Below are 18,727 nucleotides of genomic sequence, written 5' to 3'. Positions count from 1 at the left end.
ACGTTCAGTGGCGTAACAAACCGATGGTGGGCCCAGGTGCGAGAGCGCTACGAGGGCCCCATACCGACATACTCTGGCCCAGGATGAATTAGCTCTGATACACATTAAGGGTGACTTCAATTGTTTAAGCAAAGGGCCTGAGGCACCGAAGTAGTTTAGTAGTTACAGATTACAATTTCAAATAAAAAAAACACACGACTACATAGGATCCATTACATGTGAAAACATTAAAAATAATTTTATTAACAGCCTGCAGGCCAGGGTAATCTAATATTACTGCATTAACATCAACTCGCATGGAATTATGGGAACACTCAATGCGCCTCTTCAACCCTCTGCTGAAACTGCAAGCGTAGATTGCTTGCTTAAACTCGCACTGCGCAGAAACAAAACTTAATGTAGCCTAACTTATTTAACCGTGCAGAAACCAAATAAAATCATTCATATGCATACAATCCCCAATATGCGTGAATTAGGCCATTAGAAGAAGGCCATCTTACGAGCCTTTCGTTGTGCGAAATCGTCAACGATGTTCCCAATATTTCATGCTGGCTCTCGTATTTTAAATGGACAGGATAGCTAACCCACTGAGCCTCTCCTGCCCCATGCTGCTCCTTAAGTAGGTCTTAATAAGTTTGAGTTTGGAAAAAGATCGCTCAGCTGTTGCCACAGTCACAGGCAATGTCAGAAACAACATGAGAGCACCTTGCTCTTTACGCTCTTTACGCTCTTTACGCTCCTGCCGCTTCTTGCAGCCGCTCTCGTGTTTGAAGGGCATTTTGGTCGGAACGATGACTGAAATGTGCAGCCACCATCCATTCAAAAAATCACAACAAATCACTTAGCCTACCCAGAAATCCTTGCTGCATCTCAGTAGAAAGAAAGATACTCTGGCGAAACAGTATGACGACAAAGAAAGATGGTAATTTGATTTAGCCGTTTTTATTTGATAGTTTGATTCTTAATGGTGAAGTTCTAAAGAAAAAGGAGGCAGGGCGGGGGTAGCGACGGGCCCCGGGAGGTCACGGGCCCTGGTGCGACTGCACTTGTTGCACCTACTATAGTTACGCCACTGTGCACATTACTTTCCCCCCTTGAATCCCTGGGAACCAGCTAAACTGATGAAGACAGTGCTGCAACGTTGGAGGACAGTAAACATTGTTCGTAGTGTTATCCAATTGCGTCGATGTCCGAAATCATACAGAGTAAACATGTCTAGTGTTATCCAATTGCGTGCAGTGAGATTTTTAAATGCATGCTTGTTGCCGCCCTTCGAGTTGGGCCATTACATTGTCTGTGGCCAGACCCTGAGTATTTCAGTGTACTGGATAGGTTTGGAAAATGGCCAAGACACAACCTGGAGTTAGACGTCCACTGAGTGTGCAAGGGAATGTCCACTGAGGTGCAAACACTTCACATGTTTTATAACTGAATTCAGTAGGAGCCCAGCTCACTGTTCCTCTGTTGGTAATGTGATACTTATCACTCTTACCCACCCACCAGTCATCATGTGACATGCCTTGTTTGCTGACCTTGCTCATTTGATTCTGCTAACTAACTATGCACATGGTCAGTGGCCTTTTTTGGAAATCTCAGCTGTACTGATATTAGCATGCTTGTCATATGTGAGATTAATGCTTTGGGGGGCCCTATCAAACCGCTGTGTTGATAAGGAAAAATGCAACAAACTCCCATATCATTATTTATTTATTTTTAAAGAAGCACTATGCAGGTCTGGTTATTCCTTCGCTGTTTCTGGGTTTACGCCGGATTTGGGCTAGCATTTTTCACGACACAGCTCCCTCTGCAGCTTCGGTAGCAAGTGACTGCTACGCTAAACCCCCACTAGCTAGCAAGCTAGCCATCAAGAAAACAAGCTAAACACATACAGGGCTCACAATAAAATGGTCAAGCAAACACATTGTTCAAGAGACTATCAAACCACATTACAAAAACGAAGTTCACTCAAGGGTAGGTTACTTACAATTTCAACAGCAACAAAGCCAAGTCGACGTCCGTTTTGCAGTCTTCTTCGAAACTACAATCTGACTCCATTTTTGAGGCGCGATTGGATACTTCCGCTGAGTCACATCCGGATTTCCTCAGACCGGGAACAGAAAGTTGCATATTCGTTTTTTCCGCGGAGAAGCAATAGGAGGAGACGAAGCACCCACCAAACGACCCAGAACCATCAGAACGACTCTCAATTTGCATAATTAAGGCAATTTTTGCTAAAATTGTTGCATAGTGCTTCTTTAAATTATGATTTACACTCTTCAATTGATCCATGTTCTTTTTGTCTTGTTGCCTACAATGAACAATTTGCCTGAAAACAGATACAGCTTACAGGCACAATGTGGCTCTTTCTTGTGGCTTGGGCTGTACTTTTTCATTGGTTTCTTCTGCAGATGTAATGTCTAAAGGTCAATAAAGAAGCATTTTTTCCTTCCTTCAAATATCACCAAAATTAGGCTTGAATTAATGTACTGAGTTTATGTGTGAAAGTAATCATCACTTTCATACTTTTCCCTCAAATTAGCCTTTAGACAGCCCTTAGGACCTGTTACATAAGGGATAATGTATTGTCCTCCAGTAATTATTGAAATCCCAACAGGGCGAATAGGACTTGAATAAATAGCTTCTCGTAACAACTTTCAAGTTCTATTGGTGTGGCAAACAAAATAATAATAATAATAATAATAATAATAATAATAATAATAATAATAATAAAAACAAAATACATTGAGTGACATTTCTTTTTTTGTTTTCTTTGTTTTGGTTTTCAGTCCTGTGTGCCATATCAAATTATGCCCCATTCACTAGTTCACATTCCTTAATTTGCAAAAGATATAATAGCGTAATAGAAAAGCATGTTTGGCGATGTCTGGCTGTCGGTTATTTGCAAAAACATGTTTGGTGAAGTCTCTGGCCAGGGTCCTGAAGTGAATAGCGCGATCGTGCAGGAGTCAACTAAGTCATGCAGGAGTCATGCAGCAATACACCCCAAAAAATGTGTTAAAGGAGAATTCCGATTTATACAGACTGTATCTTCACAAAGTTTAGCGTTTGCAGCCATCTTGAATTTAGTCACAATAAGTCGAGCAACGAGTAAGAATGAACAGGTATGATAAGGGATCAGATTCCAAAAATAATTCAGTGGAAATGCATGGATTCCAGTTTCTTCCAGTAGCTAAGTAGCGCCAGATTTTGGAGTGCAGGGGACAAGCCGAGATGGGCTATGAGACATACGTTCACACTCGGTATCATGTTTCAATACACTTTAGGTCAATATCACACCGGAATTCTCCTTTAAAGATGAGAGACCCTATAGCCAGGACCAGGCGAAACAAATTCAACGGGAGAGCGCAAAGTGCGCTTTCTCAGATCAGAGATATTTGATCTGATATTAGAGTGATAGTTTGGTATAGATTCGGCAGAGACGATAGAAGGGAAGACATATCGATGTCTGCACCTGACAAAATTTGATTCCTCAGTGTAGGAGACACTGGAGGAGGCTCGTTAGCGGGGGCGTGCTGTGGAGGAGGTATATACGCTGCTGAGTCCAGAGTGTAAGCGGGCAAACGGAGAGAGGCGCTGGCCTCTGTCAAACCCATATGGGAAACAGAAACATGGGGATAGTCAGTATATGGGTTACTGGCTTGACTGAGTGTGAGCAGGGGGAAAAGGCTGAGGAGATACCGAGATGGGATAGGGTTGTGGCACCAATCCAGGGAAAGAGGGCTGGGGAAAAAACGTGGGCTCGAACGCGGTTCTCGCCGGCGGGAGATGATGGGGAGATGATGGGGGAAGGGAAAGGGTAGCAATGCGGTCGCTACGGGGGAAGGGAGAGGAGGTTGCGCAGCACCCTGGGTTGACAAAGAGAAAAGTGGGGAGGGTTGATTAGCTGGAAAGAGAAAGAGGCCGCAGAAACGGTGAGCAGGGGGGGAGGCGCTGGTGCTCGGTTGATCGGCTATAGTAGGAGTGGAAAGAGAGACTGATTGTTGGAGAAGGCGAAGTAGTTCTGCTTTCCTTGCGGAACGAGGGAAACCGATCCCATGCGCATCCAACTCTGCTTTAATCAAAGAGATGGTCCGCGGCGATGGAGTAGCTCTCTTTCTTCGGGTCGTGCGGCGGCTTTCGCTGTTATTAGAACCAGGCAAGCTATTGGATGCCCGTGAAGGAGCTGGGGAAGCCAGTCTGTGTGACCGGCGTCTTGGCTCCAGAGGGGACGCCACTTGACACGGCCGCCCATGACTAGGAACATCAGAAGCAGGAAGAGCGGGAGTTATTTTCATGTCCGCATCAGTGGTGAATTAGAGATCAATGTCTAATGGACTGGCCATTGCTACAATACCTGAACTTACGTCATTAGTCTGTCATGATGACAGCAGTTATCCAGGGGGATTTTGCATGCTCTTGATGACTGTACAATTTTACTGCAGGAGTATGTTCAATTTCAATTTCAATTTAATTGTGCTTATGGAGCGCCAAAACATTACACATGTATCATGGCGCTTTACAGAATGTAGGCAATCAGAGAAAAAGAAAAGAGAGAGAAAAGAAAAGAAGGCCCATGGGTAACAGGGGGGAAAAACTCCCTAGAATTGGAGATACATATAGGAAGAAACCTCAAGCAGATCCACGACTCAAGGGCCTGACCCATCTGCCTTGGGTCAAATACAGGACAGTAAGGTCTGTATACATGACAAATGCATATGGTAGTCAGGTGTACAGAATAGGACATGGTGTTTAAAGCCACCTGAGGTGAAAGTTACAAGAGGTGGGATGTTATAATGTTATTGGGCAATTCCACGGAAAATTGACTTTTTGTCACATCCATAACGCCAGTGAAATGCCTTGGTATTTGTATGATGTGAATGATAGCATTCATTTTTTGTGCATTTTTTCTCATTTACATTCTTCAGCCAAAAATAGCAAATCCTCAAATTTCATGTAATCATTCACATCATACTATACCATCATATTTTATTGCCGTTATGGATGTTACAAAAATTTTAATTTTCCATGGAATTGCCATATTCTATCCATAAGAATAAAGATGTTATAATGTAATACTAGCCTTGGTTTGTAAGGGCTAATACACTATCCATTCTCCTTTAGGCCTCACACTGTGTCAAGCTGCCTACTGCTGCACTCTAGTGGCTGATGAGTGGTATGCAGCTTTCTTTCCTACTGTTGTATGGAAAGTATATTCTTCTCAAGAATAAAAAACAAACAAAACAATGTTTACCTTTCTATTTCCTTGGTGTGGTGGGTGATTCGCTGAGAATGCTGTCAGTCCCAACCACCCACCCTCAATTTGTGCTATGGTTTATCACATAAACTTCAATTATTTACTGAGAAACAAACGAAATGTCAATGCTAATACAATATTTAACCATTCATATATATTAAGCATAGGCCTGTTATAGGCTCCTTGAGCAGACTCCTCTCTCATTGGTCACCCTTGTTGTGAAACCTGGGCTCTGATCTCTATTTCAAAGACACACACAGAGTTAACAAGTGTTAACCCATTGCTTCTTTCTGTACAGGGGACAAACAGCACACATCCTTTCAGCAACTGCAGACACAGACCGATTTCTAAATGCGATTTATGTTTGGTTAAGGGTTGAGCATGTCTCTGTCAAAACCCAGTAGACAGTGATCTACCTAGTAACATGATAGTGTGAAAAAAATAAGATGATTGGCCAATGAAACTTGACTGATGGGTTGACCTGAGGGTTGATCTCATGGCTGTTTCTAAATGTAATTTATGCCTACGTGATTGCCAGAATCCCTATAGATTATATAAGAAAGTTTGCATGAGTTTAAGACTCGGTGGTTGATATTATTATGATTGATGAAATTATAATGTTTGTGATTATGTGAGATTGGAGTCAAGATTTATTTTCTGTTCTCTGTTTGAAAACACTCAATGTTTTCTATGCTATTGACATGAATGCAAACCCTAGTAGATAATGATCTACCTAGTAACATTATGCATCAGTGGTGGTTCACTCTGTCAAAGGCCTTGCTCATATCAGCCAATGAAACCCGGATCACTGTGCCGTCACACGAGCCCAGAGTAGAAAAGGACACTCCTCCTTCTACAAGCTACCCCTCTAAACATTACACTTCTGATTTTTACACGTGACTGTTTCCCTTTAAAGGTCTTGTTTTGAACATGCTACTGCTTTCACTTCCTGAATCCAGTCAGCAGCATAGAATAACAGCAGCATAGAGTAGTCTAGTAATAACAACATGTGATATCTGCTCTTATGTTCTTACAGCTTATAGCATATCAATCCAACTGTCTTGATGGAATAACTGGATTACAAATGTGTTAAACAAGCCGAGTTTATCTGAAGCAACAAATGCAGAAGAAGACAAGACATGTTCCTCTGTTAAGGGTCGGACTCATCTGCAACTGCAATGTGGATTTGTTTAAGTCTACTGATCTCCATTCCTTTCTCAAAGGGTTCAGGTACAATGTGTGTGTTAGTGTGTGTTCTAAAGTTTTCATGTTTGTATGGTCTGATTAGACATTTCACATTTCTTATCAATTATTATGTCCCAGCATCTAAATACAATAGTTTTGAAATGGCATAATTGTTTGTCATTTACAATCTTAAAACAGTTGTAGGTTCAAAAGTTATTCATTTCAGTTTGTGTTCACCTGTGTCCTGATCCTAGTTAGCCCATGTGTATTTAAATCTTCATGTCTCTTCTTGTCCGTCTTTGCTTGTGTGCATTTGCATCATGTTGTGGGCGTTGGTAGTGTAGTAGTTAATGAGCTGGGCAAGCATGCTGTATCCAGAAAAGTTGTGAGTTCAAAACTCAACATAAAATTAGTCAAAGAGATTCAGTGTCTGAAAATAACTCAGGTCTTTACAGAGGAAACAGCTGTACTGGTCCCCACTGCATCTCCTTGTTCTGGGCTGCGTTTCCCAAAAGCATAGTTGCTAACTGTGATGCATCTTACGTGGTAGCCAAATATGCCAAATCTGAGTGTATTTGAGTTCTTATCAATTATAATGTCCTCACATCTAATGGCGGCCTTACATTGTACGATTTTGGTCTGTTTTCACCATGCTGCAGAAACACGAAAAAATTACTTTCATGAGTAGGCTATCATATGAGTTGCTGTTGATATGTAGTGCACAATGGAAAGAATTTAAAGGAATCTAGTAGCAGTCTTGTAAATAATGACCCTGCATGATCCCTAGTTGTCGCAAAATCATAGTCTGTGACTAGTCTGTGACTCAACAACTCTATCACTTGTCTTTAGATGTGAGAGGGTCTGAGACTGAGTCTTTCAAAAATCTTTTCCAAATCTTTGCAAAGTCTTTCAATGTAAGGAGGGCTTAAGTTGGTAGTTGTTGAGTGTGGGATGAGATGGGATTTATAACTTTAAAGGAATTATCCGGAGTAAAATGCACTTTAGATCAATTTACGGATGATTGGGAGTACATACGTTGAGTTGACATCCAAATCATGTCATTCGGATGTGTTTTGAGAAAGTTCGATTTTACAGCATATGTAAAGACCTGAACCAGCTTCACTGTGATGGACCTGGACCAACTTCCTTATGATGGACCTGAACCAGCTTCACTGTGATGGACCTGGACCAACTTCCCTGTGATGGACCTGAACTAGCTTCACTGTGATGGACCTGAACCAACTTCCTTATGATGGGCCTGGACCAGCTTCACTGTGATAGACCTGGACCAACTTCCTTGTGATGGACCTTGACAAACTTCCCTGTGATGGACCTGGACTAGCTTTACTGTGATGGACCTGGAAAAACTTCCCTATAATGGACTATAACGACAACTGGCAGATTTGTATTGCCTATTAGCAAGCTATTTTTTTTGTATTTTATCTAGCCTAGCAGCTAACATTAGCACAAATTACCATGGCAACAAGATTGCTAAATTAGCTTCAAAGCTATTTCAACTATTGGGTCCCTTCTTGGTAATAGGCTAAAGCGGTCACTTTTGTTGTACATTTTCCAGGAGTGACATCACCATGTTGGTCCAGGATGGCGATGTTGGTCCAGGATTAACATTGTAAAGACGGTGCTGGACCAACATTTTAAAGATGGTCCTGGACCAACATTGTAATGACAGTCCTGGACAAACATGACAATGTGGGTCCTGGACCCACATTGTAAAGACGGTCCTGGACAAACATGACAATGTGGATCCTGGACCAACATTGTAAAGACGGTCCTGGAGCAACATGACAAACGTCGCTCCAGGACCATGTACAAACAAAAGCGACTGCTTTAGCCTATTACCAAGCTACATTAGTAGTCCAAAAGTGTGCACCTTAGCCAGTGAACTAACATTACACCGGCTTGGCACTTCACATAGTTGCATGCTGCACCTACCTATTAGCAAGCTAATTTGGTAGCATAAATGCATGTTCCCTAGCCTAGCCTCTAACATTTGCAAGAATAACAGCGGCACCAAGATTGCTAAATGAGCTTCAAAGCTACTTCAACTACTGTATCCCTTCGAAATAAGTTATTTAAAAGATGCATAGCCACTGAATTACCTATTAGGAAGCTAATGTATTACAGTAAATGCATGGTCCCTAGCCTGGCAGCTAACATTAGACAAACACAGAACCAAGTCAGCTAAAACGAAAATAAAATAAAATCTAAGGTGCAGATGTTCAGATTTATTTTACAACTATTTTACACACAAATATGCAAGGACCTACCTGTATTGAGATACAAGTTACGTTGACCAACTGGTTGTTTCTGGAGGGAAATTTCAAAATCGCAATGGGAGAAGCAGAAGGCTCACATTGATGACATCACAAGGCTGTGATTGGTTAAAGAGTTGTTGGTCCAGGACCGTCTTTAGAATGTTGGTCCAGGAACAACTCTTCCTTGAACAAATTACGGTCACCGTCAGGACACAGCAATGTCTCCCTCTGCATCTGAAGTTCTGATCTCGAGGTGACATCATCAATCGCTTGGTACCTTGATGCAAGCTGAACTGTGTTTGATAGCCCTCCATCTCTACATCCGCTGATAAAATGTGATCACCAACACCTCACGCCAATATGTATCAGATCACTCCACCCCACACACACACACACACACACGCTTGTGGTTCAGCCCAACAAAAACGGTAAAAAAGGCAAAAATCCAATATTAGCTGAATTTTACTTTTATTTCCAATCCAGTTTCTGTTTTTTTCTTTGTCTTGCACGACTAATGACACATTTAGAAAATAGCAGCAATTATCTATTTGCTGACCAGTTAAAAAAATTGAAAATTGGATCATTGAACACATTTTTTATTTGGATCAGATGGACGGAGCAAATAGAACAAAGCACTGCAAAGCGTTACACGGACCTAGGTTGACTTTCTTTTTTAAGTAAAATCAGACGATTTCTTTTTACGTTCTGTTAACTCATGAAACTTAGAAGAAATTGCATACCCATTTTGGTAACACTTTATTTTAATGTGTCGCTGTTACAGTGTACCTACCTAATTAGGTACAGTGGTACAACCTGTGTAACAACATGTACTATCAGGTACTATCATTGTACTTGCATTATGTATTTGTGGGTACCTACATATAGTTGTTACATTGTAATACTGAGTGCTTTTACAAAACTTTGCCAATTTGCCTAAATTTTCATCAGAGGCAAAGAGCTGACCTGAGACCTGCTGGATGAGGTAAATCTGGTCATGATAGATTTGATATACAAAGCATTCTTAGCTCCAGTCAAGGCCTCATTGTCTTCAGTACATGTAACAGCTGTGCTGCTACAACCTTGTTACTCTTTGATACAGTGGAATAAACCTATTAAGTGTACCAGTTAATTACTTACATGTACATATGACATGTATGTTATGTCTTCGATGTCTTGGAACAGGTCTACTAATTCACTACATAGTACATATATCAACTGTGTTGATATATGTACTATTGCTCTTTGATACAGTGTTGCTCTTTGCTCTTTGATACAGTGGCATAAACCCATTAAAATGAAGTGTACCAGTTAAGTACTTACAATTACATATTACATGTATGTTGTGTCATTGGTGTCTTGGAACATGTCTGCCATTACCCTACATACTGTAGTACATGTATCAACTGTGTTGGTACACATTTATTACTCTTTTGATACAGTGGAATAAACCCATTAAAATAAAGTGTACCAGTTAAGTACTTACATCTACATATATACATCCTGTAATTGATGCGTTGAAACGTGTCTGCTGTTACACCACACAGTACATGTGAATTAGTAGACCTGTTCCAAGACAAGACCTGTTCCAGTTTATTCCACTGTATCAAAGAGTAACAAGGTTGTAGCAGCACAGCTGTTACATGTACACTGAAGACAATGAGGCCTTGACTGGAGCTAAGCATGCTTTGTATATCATCTATCATGACCCGATTTACCCCATCCAGCAGGTCTCAGGTCAGCTCTTTGCCTCTGATGAAAATTTAGGCAAATTGGCAAAGTTTTGTAAAAGCACTCAGTATTACAATGTAACAACTATATGTAGGTACTCACTAATACATTATGTAAGTACAATGACAGTACCTGATAGTACATGTTGTTACACAGGTTGTACCACTGTACCTAATTAGGTAAGTACACTGTAACAGTGACACATTAAAATAAAGTGTTACCCTTATTTTTATAAGTTGAAGTAACTTAAGCAAAGACTTTCTGATTATTTGAGTTAAGGGCAATTATACACAAAACTGTCACATCCATAACGGCAACACAATGCCATGGTATTTAATTGCTGTTATAGACAGTTTTGCATGGAATTGCCCTTATATTTACTTACAAACCTTATTTGGCAGAACAAAAGGCAAGTTCTATTTTTTTACAGTATATTTTTTAAGTTACCCAAAGGTCTGACAAAATGTGGCCTGTTCTGGAATCTGCCAAACGTTACTCTTACGTATGTGTGTTTTTTCCTTGTACTCCCAACCCCCAGATGTTGACACACTTGAGGTCCAGTACACAGTGCATCATGGCCCAGGTGGTAATCTGCAGTTTCAGCAGACAACTCTGTTCAATGGACATGTGATATTTACCTGTAGCAGCCCAACACTGAGAGACCAGCCAAGACAGCACTGGGTAACAAATGCATTCACCCAAGAGGAACTGGAGGAAAGACATGAGCAGTGTAAATATCAACGTCATGAGCACTTTGCTTCATTTGAGAAGATAAACCAGACTATCACTGTTTCAGCAGGTGGGTTGTATTTAAATAAACAAACAAATAAATAAATAAATCGAAATCTGCACACAAAGGAATAAATATAACATTATATTAGTAGTGTTAGCCATTTGGCAATCAATAATTTTATTAATAAATGTTTATTTTGATTTATTTAAAATGCTATAGAACAGAAAATAATAAAAAAATTAAAAAAAAACATTATTTTTAAAATCATTACAGATATTCTTCAAAGATGTCAAGGTTGTATAAGCAACAGCACAGGAAAGTTTGTCTTTGAAAAGTGGGGTGTGAATGGTGAGGACTTCCTGACCTTTGACCCCGATGCTCTAAAATGGACGGCTCAGATCGATGAGGCCAACCCTTTAGCAACAGAGTGGGATGGAGAGTACCATATGAATCACGCTTACAAATATTTTGGCAATAGTTTGTGTGACAAGGCCCACATCTTGAAGATGAAGCAAGCAGGAAGGCCCAGTGATGGTGCACACACAGGTAAATTCCAGCAATCTGAAACATGACAAATTGTTTGGGTGGCCTGGTCCAGGATGTGAAAACTAATGATCTAAACCAATCAGATTCCAGGGGTCAGAGCTGATCTGGCTTTTAATCACCTTCAGTCACTTAGCACTGGATATTTTCATGCTTGCATGTACAGTAAGCTAGAGTGAGTTTCATTATTGCATTTTACTATAATTGGTTTGGTGTGATGCATGCTTGATTGATTCAGACAGAACTATTGGTTAGCAGTAGCAGTTAGCAGTTGTCTGGTAACCTGCTATTGAATGAAGTCATGGGGGTCTTGCTATATTGAGTGCTGTAATTGAGTGTATATGTTAGTCCATGTTTTGATTAGGTAACTGTGTATATTTGCAGATGAGGAAATGACAACTACTGTTTTTGGACCGTTCAGCAACACAGTACAGCTTTTACCCCGACAGCGTTTAAAAACTTCTCCACCTTTTATTGTAGGTTTGGAGCTTCATATCTTTGGCAAACCCATCCCAGGAGGAACTGTCTCATATTTGCAGTGTCATGTGACAGACTACAGCCTATCAGGAGTCAGCATCCAGTTAACTAAAGATGGGGTTCCTCTTGATCATGGAGTTCATCAGACTGGACCACGTCCCAATGGAGATGGAACAGTTCAGATGAGAGTCCAGGTTAAGACCACAATGGACAACAGCAAAACATATCGTTGTGAGACTTTCAACAAGACTGTTGTCTTTGGTAAGATTAACTTTGTGTCAAATGTGAATTCATTAACACTGTATCCATTGAGAGCAGAAGACCGTAACTGTAAACTCTGTTTTCACAGATAACCCATCACCTCGCCAGAATACTGTGATTGGGACTGTTCCACCAGTCATTGTGACTGTTACATGTTACATGATGTGTCTTGGGGTAATGATTGGTTGCCATGTGTTGGGACTGCATGTGAAGGAGGTGGCGACGGTGGCGGAGGGGGCGGCGGTTTCGGCGGCGGTGGCCACGGTGCTGGCGGCGCTGGCGACGGTGCTGGCGGCAGTGCCAGCTCTAATAAAGTGAGGTGTTTTGTGTTCTGTGTTTTAGCAAAACAGCATTGTATCTTACTGACTTGTCATTATTACTGATTACTAATTTTCACATACAGGTTCCCCAACTGATGACTGATCCTCATCTTCAGCTTGAACTTATGAAGCCTGAACCCTTTCATAGAAAAGGAAAATATATCAAATTGATGGCAGCTCATCTTCAGATTCAACTCAAAAACTGAACCCTTCCATATCTGAGGGGGAAAACATGTGTGATAGCATTAACAAAATACAGTCAAAATGGCAACCTGAGTATTTCAGTGTACTGGATATCCCATGCCTTCTGGTGTTAGACGTCCACTGAGTGTGCAAGGGAATGTCCACTGAGGTGCAATCACTTCACGTGTTTCATAACTGTATTCAGTAGGAGCCCAGCTCACTCTTCCTCTGTTGGTAATGTGAGATGTATCACTCTTACCCACCCACCAGTCATCATGTGACATGCCTTGTTTGCTTGTTTGCTGACCTTGCTCATTTGCTTCTGCTAACTACCTATGCAACTGACCATCAGTTGCACATGGTCAGTTACAAGTGGTCAGTTGCACATGTTCAGTTGCAAGTGGTCAGTGGCCTTTTTGGAAATCTCAGCTGATATTAGCATGCTTGTCATATGTGTCACTATGCTTTGGACAGCATGTATTCATGCTGCATATCCATATTTATTCTGCTCATATAACGTTATTGTTAATGCACTGCAGATATCTTTAAACCATATTACTTGCTTAACTGTATACTACTGCCTACTGCAATATGTCAAATACTGTTTATAATGTTTACTGTTTGTACTGCACCACTTGTCTATACTGTTCACATTGCACTTTTCTGCTTTTTTGCACTTCTGGTTAGACATTAACTTAATTTTGTTGTCTCTGTACTTGTACTCTGCACAATGACAATAAAGTTGAATCTAATCTAATTTAAATATATATATATATATATATATATATACGTAGATAGAGAGCCAATGAATAACAAACACATAGGGATTGGCGTCCTGTGTGAATGGATCACGTGTGACAAACAGTCACACATCTTACATATGAATAACTTGTTCTATTTGTCTGAGTGGATTTTGCGCGAGCAGGACACAGAAACACACTTTACATCCTTTTTCCTTTTAGAGTTTTAATTTATGATTATTTCTTCTTAATTTTTTAATTATTTTTAGAGGCCCTGTATGTTTTATTAATATTTTGATAAGCTTTTAAAAAAAAAAAAAAAAAAAAAAAGGTATGCACTTTCAAATTTCCTTGTAATGACAATAAAGATATTCACTCATCGATTCTATTTTGGATCACTGTTCAGTAAGGTGTAATGTACTGTACTGGTAATTATTGGAAAATAAGGGAAACCTACTTGTCAATCAAGTATCAATGTAATGGCCACCACCTGACCCTCTTGACTGGGTAAACCCAGATACCCAGGTGCTTGCGCTCAGGGATGATGTAAGAGATGCAGCCGCTGCTATTGGTCAGCTCAATGACAAAGTGCACCCAATCCCCTGATGGAGGCTGTGTCGTGATGTGGATGTCCACCTATTGACAGGAGAACAATAGTAAACACACACGCACACGTTACGCACGCACCAAGTTATCCAGGCAGGGCACTGTTCCATTAATTACAATATCATAGGTATCAATTTGATCGCATTGTGGGTTGCTCTGGGCCCAATTTCAAAGATACACCCTGAGTTGACAAGTGTTATTGTGCTTCTTTCTGTACATGAAACAAACAGCACACATTCTTTCAACAACTGCAGACTCCGACCCACGATAACCCACATCCTGTTTCTAAATGCGATTTATGTTTGGTTAAGGGTTGAGCAAGTCTCTGTCAAAACCCAGTAGACAGTGATCTACCTAGTAACATGATAGTGTGAAAAGAATAAGTTGATTGGCCAATGAAACTTGACTGATGGGTTAACCTGACTTTGAACTCGAGGGTTGATCTCATCGCCGTTTCTAAATGTGATTTATGCCTACATGTATGCCAAAATCCCTATAGATTAATTAAGAAAGGTTGTTTAGTTAAGGCATGAGTTTAAGACTCTGTGGTTGATATTATTATGATTTATGAAGTTATAATGTTTGTAATTCTGTGAGATTCAAGATTTATTTTCTGTTCTCCGTTTAAAAATGAATGTAAATTTACTCAATGTTTTCTATGCTATTGACATGAATCAAAACCCAGTAGGCAATGATCTACCTAGTAACATGACAGTGTAAAAAGAATAAGATGATTGGTCAATGAAACTTGACTGATGGGTTGACCTGACTTTCAACTCGAGGCTTGATCTCATTGCTAGCATCGCAACTTGCTCAGACCAAACCCTCAGACCAAACCGACTGGGGCCGGCTGAAAAGGAAGCAGCACAGTGGGGTGTCTGAGAGGTTTGCTAAGAGAGCAGCAATGGGCTTTCAGAGGAAGCAGGTGTCTAAAACACGAGCGCCACAAGACCAAGTCCTCTTTCCCCAGGACCAACTACTTCTCATGTTCCTTTTCAAACAGGTGTTATTATTATTACCATGTCAGCATCATTTTACGCCTATCTCGACATATAGGCCTATATCTACTCTGAATATGTTCAAATCAACTAGTTGAGTTCCAAACATCCCCGACAAGGCTCTTTGGAGCGCCAAGTGGACAGAATGCCTTTTGTGTTTCAAAATGTATACATTCATTATGAAACCAAGTAACATTGTAACGCCTTTTGTCCATAAAATACACAAATCAGTTTGCATTGTGTCCACGAAACACTGAGAGCAAGTCCTTTCGTGGATAAAACTGACTTGTAGCCTTTTCCTTTTGTGGACATAAGGCAGAATTCAATCACTTCCATGGACAAAATAAAACAAATTCTTTTTTGGACAAATGTAATTTTGTCAACATAATCTAGGCCAGTAAATGCAATGTGTCACAAAATGTGGAATGCACTACAAGCATCATTGTGTGCCTATCCAATGTCAATTTTGTCTACCACAGTATTGTGTTGTGTTACAGAAACTACGATTTAATTTTAATAGATATAACGTCTTTTGCTCAGTACAAAATTAATTATGTCACAGGCTTCAAATACTAGTCTGTGCTCCTATATTGCCTATATTGGTCAACTTTATATGGCCCTAAACTACGTAGGCGTACTATAACATTTATTCCTCGGTGCCGTCCAGTGCTGGGTTTTAGTACAATGAAATTTCCGAGTAGGCCTTGGATATTCTATAGTGTGTGTGTGTGTGTGTGTGTTTGTGTGTGTGTGTGTGTTTGTGTGTGTGTGTGTGTGTGTGTGTGTGTGTGTGTGTGTGTGTGTGTGTTCCAGCAGAGGCCTCCTGTAGACAGGGAGGGACCAATCTCATTTTACCCAAAGTCGGTGGTGGATTAGAAGATTTAAGACTTCATCTAAAATTTTCTTTTAACATTAACGTTGCAATACTACATCTGAATGCCTACTCTCAGTACATACCACCTATAACACAATCACGTTGAAATTACTTGAATATTTCATGTAGGCCTAAGCCTCATCAACTTCATTGGAACTACTTGATCAAATTGAGTCATCACAGCATGAATTTTACATGAATTTTGTAAACCGGAAGAGAAATGCTGGACTAACATAAGACATTTCATTCATGTACAACTGATGTACACAATAAAATCAAGTAAATCCAGCGTTTCTTTTTTTCAGTGTATGCTAGCATGGCTAATGGCACTACATCCAAGTCAGTCTCCAATTCAGCCAGTGTTCCCAGTCTTGCAACAGATGCCATAGTCGGACTTCAGGCTATACTTTGGAGAAAACAATGCATGAGATGGCTCAGGTTAGTGATACACTTTATGAGTTACATGAGGATATTTCCCAAGTTAAGAGAGCACAAGTTAAAACTAACATGGACATTATAGCCATATATGAAAGATTAAGGCAGACGGTCTAATTATGGACTTTGAAACTGAAAATACCAGGCTGGCCACTGAATTGCAAGTCTCTAAACAGGAAATACTGTAGCTGTACCCTACCACATCTCTCACCACATTCTTGATCTGACTGTCTGACAATTGTCACGTATTTTTACATGTGACTGTTAACTTTAAAGGTCTTGTTTTGAACATGCTACTGCTTTCACTTTGCGAATCCAGTCACATACTTACCTGGCAGGAGTGATACAAAGAAGGTTGTTTGCCCAGGGCAAGGCTCGGCCATTGCACATCCGGTCGTGCTGACCCCTGCGAATTGCTCAAATGTGGGAATCTCGACTGCACAATTTCTGGTAGTGGGGGACTGCGTTCGCGCTCTCCCCTGATTTGAGGCAGCCGTGGTGTACTGGTTAGTGCTTCGGACTTGTAACCGGAGGGGTTGCCGGTTCGAACCCTGACCAGTAGGAATGGCTGAAGTGCCCTTGAGCAAGGCACCTAACCCCCTCACTCACCTAACCCCCTCACTCCCCGAGCACCGCTGTTGTTGCAGGCAGCTCACTGCGCCGGGATTAGTGTGTGCTTCACCTCATTGTGTGCTGAGTGTGTTTCACTAATTCACGGATTGGAATAAATGCAGAGACCAAATTTCCCTCACGGGATCAAAAGAGTATATATACTTATATATACTATACAATCTTAGAGCAGGGTATTTCCTCATTTCCATTTATGGATAAACTCAGCTGATTTAAATCGACTTACCAAAAATGCTACTGCTCTATAGACATGTAGGGCCTGTTTTGTATTCAATTGTGTATCCTTTGTTTACCTTGTGTGCCATGTATTCCTTTGTTTACATTGTGTGCCATGTATTCCTTTGTTTACCTTGTGTGCCATGTATTCCTTTGTTTACATTGTGTGCCATGTGCTCCTTTGTTTATCCTGGTCATGTGTTTCTGTTCCTTATCCCTGTTGCCCCTTATTCTTGTTGTCCCTTATTTCTGTTGCCCCTCACCTGATTATAGTTTCTGTTCCCTGATTATTGTCTCATTGTGTTCACCTGTGTCCTGATCCTAGTTAGGAATGTGTATTAAACCCTCATGTCTGGTCTTTGTTTGTGTGCATTTGCACTGTTGTGGGCGTTGGTAGTGTAGTAGTTAATGAGCTGGGCAGGCAGGCAGTAGCCAGAAAAGTTGTGGGTTCAATTCCCAGCTTTCACTGTTGTGCCCTTGAGCAAAGCTTTTAACCCCAAGTTACTCTGAGGACAATGGCCCTAAGTGATATAATTGACATTATGTAAGTTGCTTTGGATAAACGTGTCTGCTAAATTAATAAATGTAATGTAAATGTGCATTTAGGTCCTACTCTTTAAGAAACACAAGACATGTGTTTACAATCTTTATAAGACATATGAGCTGCTGCTTAAATCAGTCTTTAAGACAAAATGGGATAAATTACATAAAAGAGCCTATGTGCACCTAGAGTTTACAATTCTAAACCTAAATCACAGGACAGCACAATGCAGGTTGGATCACATTGTCACAGACTATAGCTGCTAAAAGACCACCACTTACCCCATATGACATTTACAATAAATAATATAACAACAAAACATAAGGGGGCCCATGGATTTCAACTTCGAGTTGCACGTGCATAGAACAAACATTATTGTGACTACACGGCAAATATACATATTTAAACAATGTTTCATTTGAGTTTTACTGGCCATTTCTATGTCACAGAAAACATATCAGGTCTCTACACAGGAAACTGTTGTACTGGTCCTCATCGCCTCTCCTTCCTGCTCTGACTGTCTGACAATTGTCACGTATGCTTCTGATTCTGAAAAAAGTGTTTTCAGTTGGAGGCTAATTAACTAAGCTGTAAGTAAGACAGATACAGAAAGGCATTTTTACCCACTGCAATAGCATTTTATAATGACTATAGCTGTTATAATGAATATAGCTGCTAAAAGACCACCACTTACCCCATATGACATTTACAATAAATAATAACAAAA

The 18,727-nt window shown here is 40.5% G+C and overlaps 1 protein-coding gene and 1 non-coding gene across 4 annotated transcripts in view; both read left to right on the top strand.

The window, feature by feature from the left end:
- LOC125291711 (major histocompatibility complex class I-related gene protein-like) overlaps positions 1–13,682 on the top strand; it is a 35,084-nt gene extending 21,402 nt beyond the window's left edge. Inside the window, exons 1-6 of one of the 3 annotated variants that reach the window (XM_048238553.1) lie at positions 6,197–6,484; positions 10,982–11,242; positions 11,450–11,722; positions 12,200–12,457; positions 12,546–12,771; positions 12,861–13,682. In XM_048238553.1, the coding sequence (XP_048094510.1) occupies positions 6,433–6,484; positions 10,982–11,242; positions 11,450–11,722; positions 12,200–12,457; positions 12,546–12,771; positions 12,861–12,873 (1,083 nt within the window). In that variant the 5' untranslated portion in view covers positions 6,197–6,432 and the 3' untranslated portion in view covers positions 12,874–13,682. Of the gene's footprint in view, positions 1–6,196; positions 6,485–10,981; positions 11,243–11,449; positions 11,723–12,199; positions 12,458–12,545; positions 12,772–12,860 lie in introns of those variants that run through there. The other 2 variants (XM_048238552.1, XM_048238554.1) reach the window with 2 other exon arrangements.
- Positions 13,683–16,936: 3,254 nt separating this feature from the next.
- LOC125292725 lies at positions 16,937–17,095 on the top strand. The gene has a single exon (XR_007193258.1). It is a non-coding gene; the product is annotated as a U1 spliceosomal RNA (small nuclear RNA).
- Positions 17,096–18,727: the final 1,632 nt, after the last annotated feature.

Source organism: Alosa alosa, chromosome 3 (genome assembly GCF_017589495.1).
Source record: "Alosa alosa isolate M-15738 ecotype Scorff River chromosome 3, AALO_Geno_1.1, whole genome shotgun sequence".
Lineage (NCBI taxonomy): Eukaryota > Metazoa > Chordata > Actinopteri > Clupeiformes > Clupeidae > Alosa > Alosa alosa.
Note: the sequence above shows the minus strand (reverse complement) of the source record. Positions and strands in the feature narration are given on the sequence as shown.